This window comes from Oncorhynchus clarkii, chromosome 17 (assembly GCF_045791955.1).
Source record: "Oncorhynchus clarkii lewisi isolate Uvic-CL-2024 chromosome 17, UVic_Ocla_1.0, whole genome shotgun sequence".
NCBI classification, from domain to species: domain Eukaryota; kingdom Metazoa; phylum Chordata; class Actinopteri; order Salmoniformes; family Salmonidae; genus Oncorhynchus; species Oncorhynchus clarkii.
In genome coordinates, this window is record NC_092163.1 from 52365227 (window position 1) to 52389509 (window position 24283).

General features: G+C 41.3%; 1 protein-coding gene across 2 annotated transcripts; it reads left to right on the forward strand.

The window, feature by feature from the left end:
- The first annotated feature begins 4289 nt into the window (after positions 1–4289).
- LOC139371076 (limb region 1 homolog-like protein) lies at positions 4290–24030 on the forward strand. 2 transcript variants are annotated; one of them, XM_071111125.1, is made up of 16 exons: positions 4290–4546; positions 10424–10508; positions 16274–16307; positions 16480–16619; positions 17220–17323; positions 17953–18076; positions 18290–18358; positions 18467–18531; positions 19292–19364; positions 19527–19610; positions 20939–21015; positions 21103–21180; positions 21447–21611; positions 21706–21772; positions 21909–22070; positions 22176–24030. In XM_071111125.1, exons 1-16 carry the CDS (start codon positions 4481–4483, stop codon positions 22259–22261), a joined length of 1479 nt encoding a protein of 492 aa, XP_070967226.1. In that variant the 5' UTR covers positions 4290–4480; the 3' UTR covers positions 22262–24030. The 2 variants fall into 2 exon arrangements, with proteins under 2 accessions (XP_070967226.1, XP_070967227.1); XM_071111126.1 differs by having other exon boundaries at positions 4403–4546; positions 10407–10508; positions 22176–23559.
- The last annotated feature ends 253 nt before the right edge of the window (positions 24031–24283 follow it).

Consider the following 24283-nt stretch of genomic DNA (forward strand, 5'->3'; position numbering starts at 1 on the left):
CCATCAGGTTTTCTTCCAGAATGGTCCTGTATTTGGCTCCATCCATCTTCCCATCAATTTTAACCATCTTCCCTGTCCCTGCTGAAAAAAAGCAGGCCCAAACCATGATGCTGCCACCACCATGTTTGACAGTGGGGATGGTGTGTTCAGCTGTGTTGCTTTTACGCCAAACATAACATTTTACATTGTTGCCAAAAAGTTCAATTTTGGTTTCATCTGACCAGAGCACCTTCTTCCACATGTTTGGTGTGTCTCCCAAGTGGCTTGTGGCAAACTTTAAACAACACTTTTTATGGATATCTTTAAGAAATGGCTTTCTTCTTGCCACTCTTCCATAAAGGCCAGATTTGTGCAATATACGACTGATTGTTGTCCTATGGACAGAGTCTCCCACCTCAGCTGTAGATCTCTGCAGTTCATCCAGAGTGATCATGGGCCTCTTGGCTGCATCTCTGATCAGTCTTCTCCTTGTATGAGCTGAAAGTTTAGAGGGACGGCCAGGTCTTGGTAGATTTGCAGTGGTCTGATACTCCTTCCATTTCAATATTATCGCTTGCACAGTGCTCCTTGGGATGTTTAAAGCTTGGGAAATCTTTTTGTATCCAAATCCGGCTTTAAACTTCTTCACAACAGTATCTCGGACCTGCCTGGTGTGTTCCTTGTTCTTCATGATGCTCTCTGCGCTTTTAACGGACCTCTGAGACTATCACAGTGCAGGTGCATTTATACGGAGACTTGATTACACACAGGTGGATTGTATTTATCATCATTAGTCATTTAGGTCAACATTGTATCATTCAGAGATCCTCACTGAACTTCTGGAGAGAGTTTGCTGCACTGAAAGTAAAGGGGCTGAATAATTTTGCACGCCCAATTTTTCAGTTTTTGATTTGTTAAAAAAGTTTGAAATATCCAATAAATGTCGTTCCACTTCATGATTGTGTCCCACTTGTTGTTGATTCTTCACAAAAAAATACAGTTTTATATCTTTATGTTTGAAGCCTGAAATGTGGCAAAAGGTCGCAAAGTTCAAGGGGGCCGAATACTTTCGCAAGGCACTGTAAATACTATAGATTTTACAGACTGTACTGTTGTTTTCAGTATAGTATTTATTTAGTGTAGTATACTCTTACCATTTACAGTTAACTATAGTATAAATACTGTAGTAAAAGAAAACCGTGCTTCTTCATCTGCATTGCTTGCTCTTTGGGGTTTTAGGATGGGTTCTGCATACACACTTTGTGACAACTGCTGATGTAAAAAGGACTTTATAAATACACATTTGACTGATAGTATATACTATGGTAATTAATGTAGTGTTTTTGCTGACTGTAGTATACTTAAGCAATAAGGCACGAGGGGGTGTGGTATATGGCCAATATATCACTGCTAAGGGCGGTTCTTAGGCACGACGCAACGCAATTAGAGCAGTAAAAATAAATGTTTTGTCATACACGTGATATATGGTCTGATATACCACGGCTGTCAGCCAATCAGCATTCAGGACTCGAACCACCCAGTTTATAATGTAGTATAGCGTATTACTATAGCGTTTTTGCAGACATGACTCTTATTATTTTTTACAAAGAAGTGGAGGCTTTCTCCTTCAGGAAACCTACTGAAGAATTACAAAAATAACACATTTTCCATAACCAGTGAGTACAGAAATTTGCATCCTGTAGCTCTAACTCCAAAAAGTTTTGGGACACTGTAAAGCCCATGGAGAACAAGAGCACCTCCTCCCAGCTTCCCACTGCACTGCTAGGTAACACTGTCATCACTGATAAATCCACGATAATAGAGAATTTCAAGAAGCATTTTTCTACGGCTGGCCATGCTTTCCTCCTGGCTACACCACCCCGGCCAACAGCTCTGCACCCCCTGCAGCTACTTGCCCAAGCCTTCCCAGCTTCTCCTACACCCAAATCCAGATAGCAGATGTTCTGAAAGAGCTGCAAAACCTGGACCCGTACAAATCAGCTTGGCTTTGTCACGCCCAGACCTTAGAGAGACGTTTTATTTCTCTATTTGGTTAGGTCAGGGTGTGATTAGGGTGGGCATTCTATGTTTCCTATTTCTTTGTTTTTGGCCGAGTGTGGTTCCCAATCAGAGGCAGCTGTCTATCGTTGTCTCTGATTGGGAATCATACTTAAGTAGCCTTTTTCCCACCTGTGTTTTGTGGGTAGTTATTTTCTGTTTTGTCTCTGTTGCCTGACATAATTGTACGCTTTCGTTTTGTTACTTTGTTCGAGTGTTTTTTGATAAATAAAAAAATTATGAACACTTTTCACGCTGCGCTTTGGTCCACTCCTTCCGACGACAGGCTAGACAATCTGGACCCTCTCTTTCTAAAAATTATCCGCCGCCATTGTTGCAACCCCTATTACTAGTCTGTTCAACCTCTCTTTCGTATCGTCCGAGATCCCTAAAGATTGGAAAGCTGCCGCGGTCATCCCCCTCTTCAAAGGAGGTAACACTCTAGACCCAACCTGTTATAGACCTATATCCGCCCTGCCTTTCTTAAGTCTTCGAAAGCCAAGTTAATTAACAGATCACTGACCATTTCGAATCCCACCGTACCTTCTCCGCTGTGCAGCCGTCTTTATCGACCTGGCCAAGGCTTTCGACTCTGTCAATCACCGTATTCTTATCGGCAGACTCATCAGCCTTGGTTTCTCAAATTACTGCGTCGCCTGGTTCACCAACTACTTTTCAGACAGAGTTCAGTGTATCAAATTGGAGGGCCTGTTGCTCGGACCTCTCGCAGTGTCTATGGGGGTACCACAGGCTTCAAATCTCAGGCAGAATCTTTTCTCTGTATATATTAACGAAGTCGCTCTTGCTGCGGGTAATTCCCTGATCCACCTCTACGCAGACGACACCATTCTGTAAACATCTGGCCCTTCTTTGGACACTGTTAACAAACATCCAAACGAGCTTCAATGCCATACAACACTCTTTCCGTGGCCTCCAACTGCTCTTAAACGCTAGTAAAACTAAATGATGTATCAAATACTTATGTCATGCAATAAAATGCAAATGAATTACTTAAAAATCATACAATGTGATTTTCTGGATTTTTGTTTTTAGATTCCGTCTCTCACAGTTGAAGTGTACCTATAATAAAAATTACAGACCTCAACATGCTTTGTAAGCAGGAAAACCTGCAAAATTGGCAGTGTATCAAATATTTGTTCCCACCACTGCGACCTGTATGCTCTAGTCGGCTGGCCCTTGCTACATATTCGTCGCCAGACCCACTGGCTCCAGGTCATCTATAAAAGTCTTTGCTAGGTAAAGCTCCCTCTTATCTCAGCTCACTGGTCACAATAACAACACCAGCAGGTATATCTCAATGGTCATCACAAAGACAACACCTATTAGGTCGCCTTTCCTTCCAGTTCTCTGCTGCCAATGACTGGAACAAATTGCATAAATCGCTGAAGCTGGAGACTTATATTCCCTCACTAACTTTAAACATCAGCCATCTGAGCAGCTAACCGATCGCTGCAGCTGTACATAGCTCATCTGTAAATAGCCCATCCAATCTACCTACCTCATCCCCATATTGTTTTTATTTACTTTTCTGTTCTTTTGCAAACCAGTATTTCTACTTGCACATCATCATCTGCACATCTATCACTCCAATGTTAATTTGCTAAATGGTAATTACTTCACTACTATGGCCTATTTATTGCCTTACCTCCTCACACCGTTTGCACACACTGCTTTGCTTTATCTTGGCCAGGTCACAGTTGTAAATGAGAACTTGTTCTCAACTAGCCTACCTGGTTAAATAAAGGTTAAAATAATAAAAATAAGTAGGCCTAAACGGACAGTTCAGTTCTTTCTATTTTCTGTAACATGCAGGGAACACAATATATGCTATATACTTGGTATGTAACTTTTTCACTTATGGCTGGCACAAATTTGCGATATGGGGGAGGGGAATGGGCAGGGTACATGCAAATGTAATACTGTAGTTTTTACTGTAGTTAAAAAAGTGTTGTGTTTTTGCGGACATTACTGTAGTATTTACTACAGTGTTTTTTTTGCAGATAATACTGTATAATTTACTATAGGATTCTACAGTATAATACACCATTCTATAGTAAGTACTACACATGATAGAGGGATACTACAGTGTGTAGTATAGTATTCTATAGCATTCTATTGTAAGTACTGTAGACCTCTATAGTAAACTGCAGTATTTTTTCATGTGGGTATACGATATACAGTCATTGGTAGCAGATCATTTTTGGACACCGCACCGCGACAACTGCACGCCCATTGTGGCGCAGAGGGACAATCTGTTCACAAGAGCAGAGAGGCAGCGACACGACTCATTTGCATGAGGCAGCCTAGGAACGAAGACAAGCTGCGCTGCGGTTCTGGTCTGATGAGGCAGCAACAAGGACCAGAAAACATGTACATTTGAGCCACATAAAGGGCGAACAATCCGCGATATGGTTGTCGGAGCATGGAAGCTCCAGAAGACGTGTCGGTCCGGGAACAGCTTTTCCACGACCGAGTCAGAGAGACCATAGTAAGTACAGTCTGTTCTCGTCGACTGCGGTGAAATTGAGAGCTTGCCTGTTGATTGGAGTGCTCTCGCTGCACTGCCGTGATCATCAGCCAGCTGCAAATGCAATTGTATCTCATAACATTTACAATTTGCTGAATATGTCTGGCTGTAGGCTATTCCAGGAACTTGCTGTTAGAATTTGTGTATCTGTATCATATTTCTCAATTACCCTTTTGCCCTACCATTACTACTGTATACCTTCAGCGTCCCTCCTGTGTTTTTGATAAAGAGAAATGTGAGATCATGTTGCTGCTATTCAACCCCAAAATATGCCCCTACTGTAGACTACTTAAGAATATTGTGCAGCAGCATGCACTTTAATCTTACACCTGTCTACAATGTAACAACAAACATCAGACAATAATTAGATAGTTCACCAAGTAGGCCTGATGCAGGATAGTTATTGCATTCTTGATTATATAAATTACATTTACTATAATTATTAACACCATCGTCTGTCTACTGGTAGATCCAGATGTTGAAGCATCAACATCTCAGCATCAATGAAGTGTACAATGTAGCCTAACTTTAATTGAACCTAATATTCAGCTCTAAAAACCAAGTCACAATGAGAACCTGGGTATTTGTGGTAAAGATTGGTTATTGCTGCACAGGTATGTGCTCAAAGCACATTATGTTATGGGATGTCAAACCTGTTGCCATTTTTATGTAGTGTAAAATGTCGTTGGACCAGTATTTGTTACATTTGAAACGCATTAAATGTTGTGCTGTATGTGCTCATGTAATCCTGGCAGGATGGCTCTATCACCACAGCAGCACAGGGAAGTGACCTATGACCCTGCTTAGCACAGTAGATCTCTGTCTCTCTTCTGCCTGTCTGACTCACTGATACAGAGGACATTAAGTCATTCCAGACTCTCTCTCTATTTTCTAACGCCCATTCCTGTGAGTGCATTATAGGCTGCTAATAGCGTTTATCTTTGTGTTTATGTGGGCAATTGTGTTTCCATCCACATGCATGTGTGTCCTACGTGCCTTAGGCTGGACAGATTGTGCAGCCTTTTAATCAAGTAGTGGTAGTGCTAGTTAAATTTTTCATGACCTACATCTGCCCTTCGAAAGGCTGTTCAGTCTTAACAGGTACCGTGGCATGCATAGTTATCAATAATACCATTCCTCCACTTCTATTTTCCAGTAGGGCTGAATGGACACAACATGGTCTCAATGACAGAGCCATGCATTAGTAGCACAACCTTTCATCACAGAGGTGTGCCTTTTCTCTCAGAAATATTCAGCAAATACTTGTTGTGTAAAGCACTAACAAGCAAAATATTTGTATGATATGATGTTTTACCTTTACATCCAAACTTTTAACAACATGCCTGAGACAGTTATCTTTTGTTCTGTCTTTATGACACCAGTGTCCAGCTCACTGACCTAATAGGAAATACTGGAGAAATCCTTCAGCACACAGGACTTGAGTTTGTCTAGTGGGCTGGCAGCTTAGCCTAACCTGAAAGTGTTTACACAACTGCAGAGAGGAGGATAGAGACCGACTGAGAGAGGGAGGAAATATTCTGATGTGAAAGTCAGAAATAAAGAGATACCAGACAGAATGACAGACAGACAGGTGGGGACAGACAGACAGATAGGGAGTGTGCGTCAGAGCTGAGACAGGGAACACTGTTGTCCTCTGGACTAGAGCAGGTGAAGGTGCCCTCAGTGGGGCTCTGTCTATCTGTCCCTTCAGGAGGATAAAAAATATAACAGGCCTGTGGTGTTTTGTCCTTCACAAAGGACAGTCTTGCTGTGACCGAACATGATGGCTGTGTTTGTTGGGATTGGAGGCTCAACTTAATGTGCATCTATATACAGTATATGCTGCTTGTATATGCTGTGAACCCTCAATGGTGCTCCGTATTCTCTGTCTGTCATTTATTGGCAGTTTGCTCTGATACAGTGGGGCTTTTGTTTGGGGCATTAGCGAGCTGGGCATTAGCTGTTGGGGCTGTTGGGTATAAGCTGGTTAGCCCATGTCACAATGCTATGTTTGCCCTCTCTCCCACATCTCTCTATCAAAAGGTAGATTTACATCAGTAAAATGTGTGTAGTAAGAGCTCTCTTCTAGCTCTCTTCAACATCAGATGTGCAACTTTTCTGTTTTACACCTTACTTTAGCCTTGGATGTGGTGTGGCCAAAGCCACATTCCAGCTTCATGTGTGAGTGCAGCTATTACCATACCGTAAATACCATAGTATTTAGACAATCAAAATGTTTTCAAATGTATTTTATTTAACTAGGCAAGTAAGTTAAGAACAAATTCGTACTTGCAATGACAGCCTAAGGATAGCAAATCAAACTCTACAGGAGCTTCTCATCTAATCTATATTCTACATAATGTTGCACATTTGATTAATTAAACGATTCACAAATGTGTGGATAATTTATAATCTTTTTCATTTTCAATTTAGCTAACAGAGCAAGAATGCTGTCTACTGATATTAAGGTAATTCTTGCAGGGACAGGTGGTGTGGGAAAGCCATTGTCTTTACACTATAATACCCAGAGGTAGTGTGGGAGACATCTCTAAAAGGCAGATTTGAATCTAGATCTGTCTTTTTACACTACAATATAATCTTTCCTGGAACTAGTATCCATCGTCAAAGTATTGTAGTGTAAAGAGGCCCAAAGTTCAGCTTTGTGGTCTGTGGATTTAAAACCCCTGTCTCCCAAAATCCTTAAACTGCCCAGCATGGGCTCCATTCTCTTTGAGCTGTCTGAATGCCCAGGTTGTTTCAGTCCAGCCCAGTTTATTATTCTTCAGCCTGTATCTTAGTACTGGCCAAGGACTGGTTTTAGATGGCTTGCTTTATTACAGAGCAAGTCACACATAATGTACTTTAAGCATCTGAATGTCTCAGTTAGCCAACTGAGACATTTGGAGCACCGTGTCACTCTGTAGCATCGCCTTTCAGTTTGGGAATGGGAAATTAATAGTTGTTATTAGGCATTTTCTGCAGTTGCGTATTTATATTGTAGTACATTGCTCTAACAAAGCTTTTACTTGTATACAGCTTAGCCTGCAACTCAACTCTGGTATAATTGCAGTGACATCACCACATTATTTCCATCAGATTTATTAGACTCCAAAAAAGACTGGCAAGGACATGACGTCAATCCACACTTAATAAAGAGACAAACATTAGGTGAAAATGGTTTAGAAACTAAGAGTATATTGGATGTGTGAGGTATGGTAGTTCTTAATGCTAAACATGATCGGTCACAACTACTGAGCTCTGCCCTAGTTCATTGGATGTTGGTGTCACTGGGTAGGCTATGAGGTGGGGTATCCAATTCTGCCTTGTCGTTCATCCACTCACTAGGTAAGTCTGTGGTGGCTGCCATGTGTGGGTCAAGCTTATCATATGTACATGATTATACAAGTCAGCAGGCACATCATGTCCAAGTATACATTAGGGGCATCATCACAGACACAGATTCTCTCCCTGTAACAAGGATCACATTCAGATAGGAGTGCTCACATTGCTAACATTTACAGTTATAGGATGTAGCTCTGTTTTTATTTACCTTCACAACATGTTATATTGGAGTATTTTATTAGACCACCGGAATATTCTGGAACAGAACGTTTACTTAGCTACCTCTGATCCCGCAGATATCTCCTTATGTCATATTTATGATATTATGTTTTTCTCTCTCTTGCGTCATCTTTATTCAGACCAGGGTGGGGATATGTTGCTTTGATTCTGGCACAGAACTGCTGCCATTCCTAGTTCCCTAAATTGGAAGAGTAGTGTCCTCCATTTTAGAAAATGTCTTTCTGTTTTATAGGGGATCGGTGGGTATGTGAGTATTTAGTTTGTTATGTTGTTGGCTTTTTTTGTAATCCCAGCCGGTCTCCTCTCCACTCTCTCGTTACTTAATCTGGTAATCCTGATCATCTGACCCCCTCATCTATCTACTACATAACTAACCCCGATGACCCTGTTTATAAAACCAGGTGCTCAATCACAGTCACAGATTGCCAAAACCTTCATTTGGTAACTAGAAATCGACTCCAATTATGTAATTCAGCATCTGTAATACAGTTAGGCTACCTACAGACAATACAGTATCACTAACCTGGGGATCTTCCATTTTCCGATAATAAACGAGAACTTAATTTTGTTGTAAAGGGAGAGAATGCAGAGTTCAACTTGATTCTACTGATCAGTGATTGATTCACATACATTAGGATGTGCCTCCTGAAATGCAGGCTTGAGGGTAAACTATTGTTTTGAAGGTAGAACCACAAGTGATGATCTGCATTCATCTCGCCACACATGCAACAATAAATCACTCTATTCTGAGTTATGTGGCTAAACGGGTTCATAGCATGCGTCTATTGGCTTTTGTTCAGAAGTCTTCAAACAAACAGCAAGATATACAGTTTGACGTGGATGAGAAAATTGACTTTCCACTCCCTAGAATGTGCATGTTCAGTCTTATCCTTGTTTTCTCTTTGAAAGTTTAAAGACACCTAGCTTTGACAGAGGGCATGCATGGTGTTAATCGGGCAACCATAGCAAAAATAAACACAGTGCAGGTAACCGAGAGGGAGATGATTGACTCTCCTGTGTGTTCCTGGGCTCAGTCATCTCTAAGATCATTGGGGTGATGTCTTGATGAACCAGCTGGAGGTTGAAAAGCCTGCCTGTAAATGATCTGCATTAGTGTGACAAAGAGGACTTGAAGACTTTGTCTGGTGTTTGTTTGCCCTGTGCGAACCTGCTCACCTCTGTTATACAGCAACACTCGGGGTCGACAGCAGCGTTGTGTGGATTCTCTCCATACAGTGAATTCTTGCTTTATAAATGCAAATAGAGACGAGAAAACAAACAACTAGCAACGCGCATGTCCCCGCACATATGTATTTTTCAGCCATCTATTTCCTGTGTGAGGGGGGCAAAATCCACTTGTCACTTAAATCTCGCTGGACTGATTGCTTTTATTTTACTCCTGTGACTTTTTCATGCATTTGCGTGTGCCTGTTGTTTTTTCCCGTTAACGTTACGACCGCGGATATATTTGTAATGACCTGTCAAACACAACCCAGTCTTGGCCTAAATGGACTCAATGGAATACATTGTCTTTCCATTGCATCTATGAACACAAAAGTTTTGTTGGGGATTTAACACATCATCTCGACACTTGCATCATAAGAGAGGAAAGATAACTTTATTTTGATTGGTGTACATTTTTTTTTTGTTGTGGAATTGAAAAAAAAAATAATTTGATACAGTTGAAATGTTAACCAATTAGATGCGCTGAAATGAAAGCATCTCCTGAAAATGAACAGTTGGATTCTAGTGATATTATGTCTGATTTCGCAAACAATGTAATCTAAAGCCAAGGATGTTGCTTTCTAATCTGAGCGTATCCTGCTATTGACACTCTTGTTGAATTATTCAACAGAACTTGACAACAACATGAATTAATGAGTGCAGGGAGGCCTAGACTAGGGATGACCAACTTGGATGGGGTTGGGGGCCACAACAAAATCTGAACTCATATGGGGGGGCGCAGTTGCTTGCGGGTCTGCGTACCCACATCCATACCCCCTCCCCCACATTGCGAGCAAAACATTTTTAGCGGGCCTCCCTCTTGACAGCAGAGAACCATCATTTCGTGCAATTCTACACATTTTTACCATTTTGCATTTATTAGAATTGTTTTTAAAACTTTCATCAGTTTTGATGACCCGTTGCTACAATAACCGAATAATCAAAGATTGTTGACTTATTCCCACAATTAGCATGGATTAATCATAGGAAGTCTGATCCTAAACGTTGATCTCAGTGTTTTTATCTCCACAGATCTGTGTCCTGCTTTTCATATGTCTCTACATTGTCTCCTATCTGGTCATCACCCACTACAAGAGGAATGCTGAGTTTACCATAGGTATGTGTGAATCTGAGAGGTCAGTGGAGTGGAGTGGAGGCCAGGTCACAGTGGACTGCAAGGTCTGCTGGGTTTCTGCAGCTCAACACTACTGATTTAAGTCTAAAAGTAATTGATTGGACTCTTGATAGTTCTGTATGCCTCCCAATGTCCTCCTTTGGTCCTGTACAAGTAGGTGTTGTATTACAGCCAGGACGGCCGTATATATGTATACAGTGTCTTCGGAAAGTATTCAGACCCCTTGACTTTTTTCACATTTTGTTACTTTACATCCTTATTCTTAAATGGATTACATAGTTTTTTCCCACTTCAATCTAGACACAATACCCCATAATGACAGAGCAGAAACAGGTTTTTAGACATTTTTGCTAATTTATGAAAAATACAACACAAATATTATATTTATATAATTATTCAGACCCTTTACTCAATATTTTTTTGAAGCACCTTTGCCAGTGAGTCTTAATGAGTATGACGCTACAAGCTTGGTACACTTGTATTTGGGGAGTTTCTCCCATTCTTCTCTGCAGATCCTCTCAAGCTCTGTCAGGTTGTATAGGGAGCTTTGCTGCACAGCTATTTTCAGGTCTCTCCAGAAATGTTTGTTCTGGTTCAAGTCCGGGCTCTGGCTCGGCCACTCAAGGACATTGAGAGACTTTTCTCGAAGCCACTTCTGCGTTGTCTTGGCTGTGTGCTTAGGGTCGTTGTCCTGTTGGAAGGGGAACCGTTGCCCCAGTCTGAGGTCCTGAGCGCTCTGGAGTAGTTTTTCATCAAGGATCTCTCTTTACTTTGCTCTGTTCATCTTTCCCTCAATCCTGACTAGTCTTCCAGTCCCTGTCGCGGAAAAACAACCCCACAGCAGCATGATGCTGCCACCACCATGCTTCACCATAGGGATGGTGCCAGGTTTCCTCCAGACGTGATGCTTGGTATTTAGGCCAAAAAGTTCAATCTTGGTTTTATCAGACCAGAGAATCTTGTTTCTCATGGTCTGAGAGTCTTTAGGTAACGTTTGGCAAGCTCCAAGCTGGCTGTCATGTGCCTTTTACTGAGGAGTGGCTTCCGTCTGGCCACTCTAAGATAAAGGCCTGATTGGTGGAGCGCTGCAGAGAGGGTTGTCCTTCTGGAAGTTTCTCCCATCTCCACAGAGAAACTCTAGAACTCAGAGTGACCATCGGGTTCTCGGTCACCTCCCTGACCAAGGCCCTTCTCCCCCGATTGCTCAGTTTGACTAGGCGGCCAGCTCCAAGAAGAGTCTTGGTGGTTCCAAACTTCATCCATTTCAGATTGATGGAGGCCACTGTGTTCTTGGGGACCTTCAACGCTGCAGAAATGTTTTCGTCCCCTTCCCCAGATCTGTGTCTGTCCTGTCTCAGCGCTCTACGGACACTTCCTTCAACCTCATGGCTTGGTTTTTGCTCCGACATGCACTGTCAGCTGTGGGACCTTATATAGACAGGTGTGTGCCTTTCCAAATTATGTCCAATCTATTGAATTTACCACTGGTGGACTCAAGGATGATCAATGGAAACAGGATACACCTGAGCTCAACTTCGAGTCTCAAAGCAAAGGGTCTGAATACCTACAGTGGGGCAAAAAAGTATTTATTCAGCCACCAATTGTGCAAGTTCTCCCACTTTAAAAGATGAAAGAGGCCTGTAATTTTCATCATAGGTACACTTCAACTATGACAGACAAAATGAGAAAAAAAACCCAGAAAATCACATTGTAGGATTTTTAATGAATTTATCTGCAAATTATGGTGGAAAATAAGTATTTGGTCAATAACAAAAGTTTCTCAATACTTTGTTATATACCCTTTGTTGGCAATGACAGAGGTCAAATGTTTTATGTAAGTCTTCACAAGGTTTTCACACACTGTTGCTGGTATTTTGGCCCATTCCTCCATGCAGATCTCCTCTAGAGCAGTGATGTTTTGGGGCTGTTGCTGGGCAACACGGACTTTCAACTCCCTCCAAAGATTTTCTATGGGGCTGAGATCTGGAGACTGTCTAGGCCACTCCAGGACCTTGAAATGCTTCTTACTTCTTCGTTGCCCGGGCGGTGTGTTTGGGATCATTGTCATGCTGAAAGACCCAGCCACGTTTCATCTTCAATGCTGATGGAAGGAGGTTTTCACTCAATCTCACGATACATGGCCCCATTCATTCTTTCCTTTACACGGATCAGTCGTCCTGGTCCCTTTGCAGAAAAACAGCCCCAAAGCATGATGTTTCCACCCCCATGCTTCACAGTAGGTATGGTGTTCTTTGGATGCAACTCAGCATTCTTTGTCCTCCAAACACGACGAGTTGAGTTTTAACCAAAAAGTTATATTTTGGTTTCATCTGACCATATGAAATTCTCCCAATCTTCTTCTGGATCATCCAAATGCTCTCTAGCAAACTTCAGATTGGGCCTGGACATGTACTGGCTTAAGCAGGGGGACACGTCTGGCACTGCAGGATTTGAGTCCCTGGCGGCGTAGTGTGTTACTGATGGTAGGCTTTGTTACTTTGGTCCCAGCTCTTTGCAGGTCATTCACTAGGTCCCCCCATGTGGTTCTGGGATTTTTGCTCACCGTTCTTGTGATCATTTTGACCCCACGGGGTGAGATCTTGCGTGGAGCCCCAGATCGAGGGAGATTATCAGTGGTCTTGTATGTCTCCCATTTTCTAATAATTGCTCCCACAGTTGATTTCTTCAAACCAAGCTGCTTACCTATTGCAGATTCAGTCTTCCCAGTCTGGTGCAGGTCTACAATTTTGTTTCTGGTGTCCTTTGACAGCTCTTTGGTCTTGGCCATAGTGGAGTTTGTAGTGTGACTGTTTGAGGTTGTGGACAGGTGTCTTTTATACTGATAACAAGTTCAAACTGGTGCCATTAATACAGGTAACGAGTGGAGGACAGAGGAGCCTCTTAAAGAAGAAGTTACAGGTCTGTGAGAGCCAGAAATCTTGCTTGTTTGTAGGAGACCAAATACTTATTTTCCACCATAATTTGCAAATAAATTCATTAAAAATCCTACAATGTGATTTTCTGGATTTTTTTTCTTCATTTTGTCTGTCATAGTTGAAGTGTACCTATGATGAAAATTACAGGCCTCTCATCTTTTTAAGTGAGAGAACTTGCACAATTGGTGGCTGACTAAATACTTTTTTTGCCCCACTGTATGTAAATAAGCTCTTTCTGTTTTTTATATTTAATACATTTGCAAAAATGTCTAACTTGTTTTTGTTTTGCCATTATGGGGTATTGTGTGTAGATTGCAGAGGATTTTTAAATGTATTTAATCCATTTTAGAATAAGGCTGTAATGTAACAAAATGCTTCACACTGCTGTGTATAGATTTTGTATGTCTATATAAACAAGTTGTTGTTTACTATGAAGGAGCCATAACTAATTTATGTGTGCAGGCATGAGCTAGGTTTTTTTTCACTGCAGCCGCCCCCACCTCACTTGTGAGTGCATGTTTCCATCAGGAATTTACACCAAGCGTTGGTATGGTGGACAGGATGCTTTCCAAAATACACTCTGGTACAAATTACAGCCAGAGCCTGTTATGCAACCTCCCTTGGTCTCCCGGATCCTCTGTCCTGTTAGACTGGGCGAGGGGCGCAAGGAATGTTCCCCTGGGATAATAATACGCTCCGTAGGGCATACACAGTGCACAACAACCCCCACACAACACACTTGGACGGACACACACACACAGAACCAGCGCCTACCTAGTCAGGAATATACGGTTTGCGGCACACCTTGGACCGCCAATATGGGTGTGTGGACTGGGGGTTTTCACAAACCAAATGTTTCTGGCTGTGGTTCCATTCTAGTAATGTCTCTTGTGTAGTGTGTAAACCATGTAGGACGCCAGAGAGAGAGAAGTAGGGGAAACGGAGAGCTCCATGGGTTTTACTTTAACCAACAAAGGACTCTGTACTTAGGTTGTCTATCCAGTCTTAATTTGCTGGTACAAAACAATAGGGTACGGAATAAGCCTCAACTTCGAAGCCTGTGCCAAATATGATAATTCCGTTTTTATGACAAAATTCTTAATCGTAAGGGGTTGGGTTAGCAAATTGTTCAATACCACCCCCATCCCTTTACCAACACTTGCACATGCGTACTAATTTGTGCACTGATTTGTTCAGTTGTTGGAAATAGCTGGCCGATCTGATCAATTCCATGATCAGTCACAGATCAGGGCCATACACATATGGGGCCCAGAGATCTTCAAACAATGTATTACTGTACTTTGATAAAGATTAGCGTTTTGCTTTTGGGCAATTTAATTTCCTGCTTTCAGAAAGAACTTATTATTACCGGTTCCTGGTTTGTAGCCTGCAGCATAAACACACACACAGCCATACACACACACACACAGCCATACACACACAGCCATACACACACACAGCCATACACACAGACACACACTGTACGTAGGCCTACACAATAATTTGTTTTGCTTCATCACACACACTCTTCCACACATGTGCAAACATGTTTGTCATTTATAATTGTTACTCCAAGAACAGTTTTAGCCTGCAGGTGTTTGTTAGAATCAGTGGTGTAGTGGTGCCTGGAGAAGTGGGTATTTTGCCAACATTTTTCCAAACGGCCTGAAGGAAACACACCGTGTGAAAACTTCTATGAGAAACAGTGACATACTCTTTGAAATGATGAATCCCACAGTCAGACCAACCCAAGCTGTACTGTGCAGTAGGATAATAGTAGGCCTACTATTGAAACGGATCAACCGAGTCAGTAATTCACTGGTTTCAGATCTCAGGTATTCGGGTATTCGTTCTCAAAGTCACACAATTTTGTTGATTTTCTATTAAAAAAAGTATGTTCTAAGTCTAACAATGCTTACTTAAACCACTTGAGGTCTGGGAAAAATCTAAGAAAATCTTTAGAGTAGTTGACCTTTAATTCAAGTGTGCAGGCACCTAGCACTATTGTTTTATAAGCAGTGTTTCTGTAGCACATGAGATGGAGTTTGCATAAGAAATGGCACTAGATTGCTTGATTAAAATAATCATCATGATATCATTCTGACATTCCCCCAGTCCATGTGCTACTTTGTAGCTAGTTAACATTTAATAGAGCAGGTTTTTGGGGAAAGGCTTTCCATCTACTAGAAGACAGTTATGCCTGTCTTTCGCATCACTATATTTTCCTGTTCCTTAATTTGTTTGAAACGTAGACATTCTGCTTCATATTATGAGGCATGTCTTACCTTGCTTCAAAATAGCCTATGGCCAAAATCCCACCATATACATGTGGAGGCAAATATTCTTATGAAGACTTCTCCTGTTCTATTGGTTTTCTTTCAAAGTTCTTTCATTGTCTAGCAGCCAAAGGCATTATCCTAATCTTATTAGCAACCCATGATAGTTGTTGCATCTTTAAAGCCCCCCTCTTTCTAACAAATCTTTACATCTCTGTCCATGAAACCGCTTGCAAGTGCGATGAGCATTTTGGAACAGTGTTTTCACACAAATTGCATTTTGGAACAGTCACGCGTAGGCCTACTGCCCTGTGTCCATTGCTGGGCCTAAAAAGGTATACCTGCGTATACCCTCCACTACACCACTGGTGAGAATTGAGCAATGTGTGCTTGTCGCCCTTCAAGAATTTAGGGGAAGGAGGTCTTTGATCAGGTTCTCAGCTTCTTGCCCAGCCTGTCTATCCCCTCAACTCCACACACGTTTTCCTCTTCTGTAAGCCATACTAACAATTGCGTTGTGTTCTTTAAATTGTAGATAACAGTGAAGATGCAACAGTCAACAAAATTGCGTGAGTAACTTTGAACAATAGAGGCTTTATTACCACCAATCATATCTATTCTGCCACAGAATGTCAGAAAACCAATATACTGAACCTACCTAAATATTTGATATTTCTATGTATCATATGGGACTGCTGCTTCTTTGGTAAAAAATATATTTTACTCTCTGTCTTTCTCTAGGCTGTGGCTCTGTACGTTCACTCTCTCTGTCTCAGTGGGCGCTGTTCTACTCCTACCACTCTCCATCTTGTCCAACGAGGTCCTGCTCTCCTTCCCACAGAGCTACTACATGCAGTGGCTTAACGGATCCCTTATACACGGTAAACACACACACAAGCAGCTACATTAACATACACACACACACACACACACACACACACACACACACACCTAACACACCTAATGCATACAGACATTTTGTTTGTGCGAAGGATGAATGACAGTTTAAAGTCATGTGCTAATGAAAGATCTTCTCAGCAGGTAGTTGGTTCAGTGCATATGCTTCACATATTTGCTTTCCCATTTCATTTGTTCAGAGATTTTGCAGTCCACCACAGGTTGCTACGGGTGTAGCTATTACCTTTACTCAGTGGTGATAAGACTACAGATACGAGCTCCTCAGAGCCTTGAACTTTTAAAACAAACGTTTATGAAACTCCACTAGAGACCTCACTCTTAGAACAATAGGTTCCATAAGGGTTCTTTGGCTGTCCCCATAGGAGAACCCTTTTGGGTTCCATGTAGGACCCTATGTGGAAAGGGCTCTAGTTGGAACAAAAACATTTTCTTCAAAGGGTTCTCCTATGGGGACAGCCTTTTAGATTCTAGATAGAAGAAAAAAAAGGCTCGAAGAGTGTATAGCATGTAGAGAGTGACCTCTCACTGTCTGTAACACTGTCTGTCTCCATCTCTCAATGCAGGACTGTGGAATATAGTCTTCCTCTTCTCCAACCTATCCCTGGTCTTCCTCCTGCCCTTTGCCTACTTCTTCACTGAGTCTGAGGGCTTCGCTGGATCCAAAAAGGTACCTGCTTCAGTGACAGAGTAGACTGGTAGCAGATGTGCTCGAGCCAAATCAACTGAGTGTTGTGATGACATGATGAGTTGGCTGAAGCACAAACAGACTTGGACCAGGCTAATGAAAGAGCATCATGTATATGTACACTGTGCTCTTTCCATGACACAGACTGACCAGGTGAATCCAGGTGAAAGCTAAAATCCCTTATTGATATTGTTAAATCCAGTTCAATCAGTGTAGATGAAGGGGAGGAGACAGATTCAAGAAGGATTTTTAAACCTCGAGTCAATTGACACATGGATAGGCAGTAGGTGCCAGGTGCACCGGTTTGAGTGTGTCAAGAACTGCAACGCTGCTGGGTTTTTCACACTCAACAGTTTGCTGTGTGTATGAAGAATGGTCCACCACTCAAAGGACATTCAGCCAACTTAACACAACTGTGGGGAAACATTGGAATCAACATGGGTCAGGAGCCCTGTGGAACGCTTTCGACACCTTGTAGAGTCCATGCCCCGACGAATTGAGGCTGTTTTTAGGGAAAAGGGGGTCCAACTCAATATTAGGTGTTCCTAGTGTTTTTGTACACTCAGTGTATACAGCATGTGGTATAACGCTTGTATACCCTCTGTACACAGGGTGTGATGGCCCGTCTGTATGAGACCGCAGTAGTCCTCTTCCTCCTGACCCTGCTCGTGTTGGGGATGGTGTGGGTGGCATCAGCCATCCTTGATGACAACATGGCCAGACAAAGTCTTTATGGTAAAACAACCCCTCTTCTTGTCCTCCCCTCTCTCTCTCGATCTCTCCCCCTTTTCTCTCACTTTCACATCCTTAAAACTGTTTTATGTGCTTTTTATATTTTACCTGCCACCTCTTCTCATATTTAGTCTGTTGCCGTTGTTAACTGCAAATGTGAAATGTAAGTTTAATTCCTAAATGTATCTGTAATGTGTTAAATCATTTGTCTCTCAGATCTGTGGGAGTATTACCTGCCTTATCTGTACTCCTGCATATCCTTGTTCGGAGTCCTGCTGCTGTTGTGTAAGTACAGTACATGTTTACCCAGCGCCGGGCCGGGGGCATTTCATAAATATGAGGATGACAGTGTATTTCTATATTATATGATTGCATCCCCTGTGTCTCCCACAGTATGCACTCCTCTAGGACTATCACGCATGTTCAGCGTCACAGGAAGGCTACTGGTCAAACCCAGGGTGAGTGTGTTTTTGTCCTTTAGTTTATGTGCTGTCTGTACAGCTCTGGAAAAGACTAAGAGACCACTGCAAAATGATCACTTCCTCTGGTTTTACTATTTATAGGCATGTGTTTGGGTAAAATGATTTTGTTTTGTTTTCTTCTATAAACTACTTACAACATTTCTCCCTAATTCCAAATAAAAATATTGTCATTTAGAGCATTTATTTGCAGAAAATGACAACTGGTCAAAATAACAAAAACGATGCAGTGTTGTCAGACCTCGAATAATGCAAAGAAAATAAGTTCATATTCATTTTTAAACAACACAATACTAATGTTTTAACTTAGGAAGAGTTCAGAAATTAATATTTGATGGAATAACCCTGATTTTCAATCACAGATTTCATGCGTCTTGGCATGCTCTCCACCAGTCTTAATCATATTCCAGAGTTTTTCAACGGGGTTCAGGTCTGGGGATTGGGCTGGTCATGACAGGGTCTTGATCTGGTGGTCCTACATCCACACCTTGATTTACCTGGCTGTGTGGCATGGAGCATTGTCCTGCTGGAAAAACCAATCCTCTGAGTTGGGGAACATTGTCAGAGTAGAAGGAAGCAAGTTTTGGTAAAATAAATTTTGCAGTTCAATTCTTTCCAGAGCTGTATATAGCTTTGTGTATAGGTGTACCCCATTGTATGTGTGTGGTGTTGGTATGTGTGTGGTGTTGGTATGTACTGTATGTGTGTGCTGGTCTGAGTCAATGTCTTCCATCATCAGTTGCTGGAGGACCTTGATGAGACAATGAGTTGTGCTGAGTTTGAAGAGGCCTCTCTATCCAGGAACCTCACTAGTAAGTCTCATGACATAACGTACTGTATATCCATGATATAACATATGCCAATTTTATGCCATCATTTGTCCCTTTCATGCATAATTAAAGTGATGCTATTTCTCTTTAAATGGAATGAATGGAAGCTTATCACAAAATTACAACTCTTTCTTTCCTCTGTAGGTGGGACCTCGTTATGGATTAATGTGAATGCAGAGGTTCTGAGGAACCGGCTCCTCAACATTCAGGCCCGGCGGATTGCTCTGGGTAAGAACTAGAGGTCGACCGACTATGATTTTTCAATTCCGATACCGGTTATTGGAGGACCAAAAAAAGCAGATACCCATTAATCGGACGTTTTTTAAATATTTGTTTTATATATATTTGTAATAATGACAATTACAACAATACTGAATACTGAAACACTTTTATTTTAACTTAATATAATACATAAATAAAATCTATTTAGTCGCAAATAAATAATGAAACATATTCAATTTGGTTTAAATAATGCAAAAACCCACTGTTGGAGAAGAAAGTAAAAGTGCAATATGTGCTATGTAAGAAAGCTAACGTTTAAGTTCCTTGCTCCTAACATATGAAAGCTCGTGGTTCCCTTTAACATGAGTCTTCAATATTCCCAGTTAAGAAGTTTTAGGTTGTAGTTATTATAGGACAATTTCTCTCTATAACATTTGTATTTCACAGACCTTTGATTATTGGATGTTCTTATAGGCACCGTAGTATTGCCAGCCAAATCTCGGGTGTTGATGGGCTTGAAGTCATAAACAGCGCTGTGCTTCAAGCATAGCGAAAAGTTGCTGGCAAACGGAGGAAAGTTCGGTTTGAATAAATGCTTACGAGCCTGTTGCTGCCTACCTCCGCTCAGTCAGACTGCTCTATCAAATCATAGACTTAATTATAATATAATAACACACAGAAATATGAGCCTTAGGTCATTAATATGGTCATATCCGGAAACTATAATTTTGAAAACAAAACGTTTATTCTTTCAGTGAAATACGGAACCGTTCCGTATTTTATTGAACGGGTTGCAACCCTAAGTCTAAATATTGCTGTTACATTGCACAACCTTCAATGTTATGTCATAATTATGTACAATTCTGGCAAATGAATTATGGTCTTTGTTAGGAAGAAATGGTCTTCACACAGTTCGCAACGAGTCAGGCAACCCAAACTGCTGCATATACCCTGATTCTGCTTACACTGAACGCAAGAGAAGTGACACAATTTCAGGCACCGCATTGATTATATGCAACGCAGGACAAGCTAGTTAAACTAGTAATATCATCAACCATGTGTAGTTAACTAGTGATTATGTTAAAATGTACCGATTGTTATGAAAACTTGAAATCGGCCCTAATTAATCGGCCATTCCGATTAATCGGTCGACCTCTAGTAAGAAGTCATTGACTTTCCTAGAAACACAGAACATGTCCTACGCTACGTGGCCTGGCCAGGAAAACTGGCTATAATTAGGGCCTGGAGTTTGTCACCTGGTCAGGAAAAACTCCAAACGATAAAAAGACTGGGATTCTTAGACACTAACTCTGGATTTCTGTTTTTGCCTTCAGAGATACGGAAGAGAGCGTCACCATGGCAGCGCAACCTAGGATACCCATTGGCCATGCTGTTGCTGCTGGCTGTAACGGTGAGGAGAGGCAGACTCACCACTCATCTCGCCTCCTCATTCAAAATGTTGTGTGTATTTTGATGTGAGTGTTGTTCTCTTTCCCAGGTGGTGTGTGTGCTCATTGTGTGTTACCATGTGGTGGAGTTGCTGTTTGACGATACAGCTATGCCTCGAGGGATGGAGGTGAGGGGATGCTTTCCTTTACAAGCAATAACTAATAATTCAGCAAATATCTAATTTAATTCAAACTTCAAAAATATGTTGTTGCTACTAGTTCTTGCCTTGTAACTTTTTAAGGGACACTGTATAGCATAGTAGTCCTGTATACACTATGAAACAGAGTTTATATAGTTAAACAGAGTTTATATAATGTGTGTACTATTGACAATTTTAATTGTATTATCACAGGATGTAAATAGTATTACATTTCTTTCTCTCTCCTCTTGAAGGACCCTCTCCTGGGCGCTGCCTCGTTCTCCATGTTTGGTTCGTTAGGGGCTGCAGTGCAGGTGATCCTCATCCTGTATCTCATGATCTCCTCAGTAGTGGGTTTCTACAGCTCCCCACTGTTCACTGGACTACGCCCCCGCGCACAGGACACCACACTGACACAGGTACACACATACACACTGGCACACACACACTGCTCACTCTCTCTTCTGTGGGGCATTCTCATAAAAACCCAACTTTCTTCCTCTCTTTTCTCAGATTATTGGGAACTGTGTTTCTCTATTGGTGCTCAGCTCAGCTCTGCCTGTATTTTCTAGGACTTTGGGTAAGTCTGCAGAGGAGGACTTGGTGTCAGGTGCTCTTGTATGACAGACTGACATACATATAAAATACCAACAAATGGATGCTTTTTCTAAACATTAACCATTGAATGGTTTGGTCCTTTGGCCTTGATGATTCAGGGATCACTCGGTTTGATCTGCTGGGAGACTTTGGTCGGTTTAACTGGCTGGGAAACTTCCACATCGTCTTCCTGTATAACATACTGTTTGCCGGGCTGACCTCTGCCTGTCTGATCAACACTCTCACATGGACTGTACAGAGGGAACTCATCAGAGCATTTGGTATGTTGGGGTCACACACAGATACACAACCCTGCATGCATGTACACATGCTCACACACGTTGTGATTGGCTGATTCCCTAATCTGGTCCTCTATCTCGTCACAGGGCTGCATAAACTGCCGTCGACTGTGTCCCGCTCCACCATCCCACTCAGGCTCCTATTGGCTAATGGACTCTCAAAGATTCAGTGACACTTGAACAAGCCAATGACCTTGGCTAACCAAAGTGAGTTTACCAAAAATCAGTGTCCCCAAATATTGAGCTGATGTAAACTCTCATTGAAAGAGAGAGATTGACCTGTTTGCTGATGGACGACTGGTGATCCTGTCACCACTGATATGAGAGGAGGAAACTTGGTTAGATGAAACATCGTCTGATCAGGAATGGACTTGGACCTCAGACATGATCATACATACAGAGAATAGGTACAGGTACTGCGCCAAAGGGGACCAATGCAATTTGTCTCCTTTTCTGTCAGGTCTATAACGGAGTAAGTGAGAAATAAAATAAAAAAGAAGAGGGAGACAATGGTGAAGAAAACAAAATGAACAGAAAGGGAGCAAGAATTTAGGTTTCTATGCGTAGAGTATGGAGATGGTCATCTTCGAGTCCCAAGGTCATTCCCAATATATGAACACTTCATAGACATCCAAAGTGACTTCTGCTGAAATGTCTGCCAATCTCAAAACATCTGGATCCCTGACTCTTTGACTGGAAGGAACTCCACAAGAACTTCAGCGCTATGTACTTCTTTAGATCTGGCTTTTCCTCTCTAGCACTTATGACCTTATTTATTATTCAAATGATTTATTCTGCTGTGTCATCTTGTGAACATCATATCACTTCTTTCTGTTGTCCTTTAATGGAATGTTTTGGAAAGAAGAAGATGTCTGCATGGTGTCAAAGAATAACAGTAAATCGGTTAACAGTAATGAAAGTAAGTGACGGGTACAGTAACTCTAAATTTAAGGTAGAGACCGGAAACAATGGCCTGGAAGTTAAGACCAAGTTAAACTGTGATGTGTTTACAGTGTGTGTGTGTGTGTGTGTTTATGTGCCCGTGTTTGAGTAAAAGAGTGCCTGTGTTTGTGTCCGTCAGTGTACATTCATTTTTTTGTGCAATGTTGCATTAATGCATGGAGATTTTTCTCCAATATCTCAAGTTCCTTTCGTTTTTTAAATCACGTTTTTGTTTTTTAATTATGAGTTTGTGTCAATAGATTTATTTTGACATCAAGTGAATGTTCATGTGTTTGTCTCACAGGGGTAAAAACCTCTCCTGAATCGTCCAAATGTATTTTCATTAAAATGCCAGAACAGTAGGAACAGCCAGAACATGTTAAATTGTCTGTATGTCTTGTAAAACTGTATGCTTTACTATGATGTATGATTGTTAGCTAGCTATACATTTGAACTCTGGTTAAAAGTATATGAAAATAGTTTTTGTAAGGACTCTTTACTGAAATAAATATTTTCAGTCTATTTCTTATACCATTGTTGCTATTTTTTGCATAGCATACTAAGAAAATGTATTGATTTGGAATCCCAGTTTCACTCCAATCTGGAAGATTGCCTGATGTTTTTAGAGCCTCAAATTGGCTAATCTTTATGTCGAGACAAATCCATGTCCCACACCATCTGTTATGTGTCTTAGTACCACATGGTATGGTAAAGATAAGTCTGTCATCATTTTTTACCTTCTTCAATTTCGTCATTGCTGGATCTAAACAAAGATGGCGTAAGTGCACTCAACCTAACATAAACATTTCATAGCTGCCTAAAGTGGTCTAACAGACACATTTTGGAGTGATCACTTTCCAAATCATAACAGGGTCCACCATTCACATAGGCCTATTTAAAACAGATTTTTAAAAAGCATGTTTCTGTAAAGGTATGTATATGATAATCTTGTATTGTCATTGAGCATTTAATAATAAAAACAGATTAATGTGTTTTGCAATATGTGTTAAGGCCTAGCTTGTGTCTATCTGTCTCTCACATTTGTAGATAACTAATTCAGGTTCAGAGTGACATCTGCTGTACAAAATGGGGCACCCTCCTTATACCTCAATACCACTGTCGTCCCTAGCTACCACAGCCACAAAGTCATAAACCCCGCCCATTTCTACAATTTATCTTCTTAAAATATGACTTTAAACCTAACCCTACGCTTAACCACACTGCTAAGTATATGCCTTCCCTAACCTTAAATT

What these genes read in the sequence shown, in the direction of transcription:
- LOC139371076 (XM_071111125.1), top strand. Translation starts at nt 4,481, where the DNA reads ATGGAAGCTCCAGAAGACGTGTCGGTCCGGGAACAGCTTTTCCACGAC. An exon ending in ACCGAGTCAGAGAGACCATA is followed by an intron (nt 4,547 to 10,423) that starts GTAAGTACAGTC and finishes TTATCTCCACAG; the next exon opens with ATCTGTGTCCTGCTTTTCAT. An exon ending in GGAACTCATCAGAGCATTTG is followed by an intron (nt 22,071 to 22,175) that starts GTATGTTGGGGT and finishes ATCTCGTCACAG; the next exon opens with GGCTGCATAAACTGCCGTCG.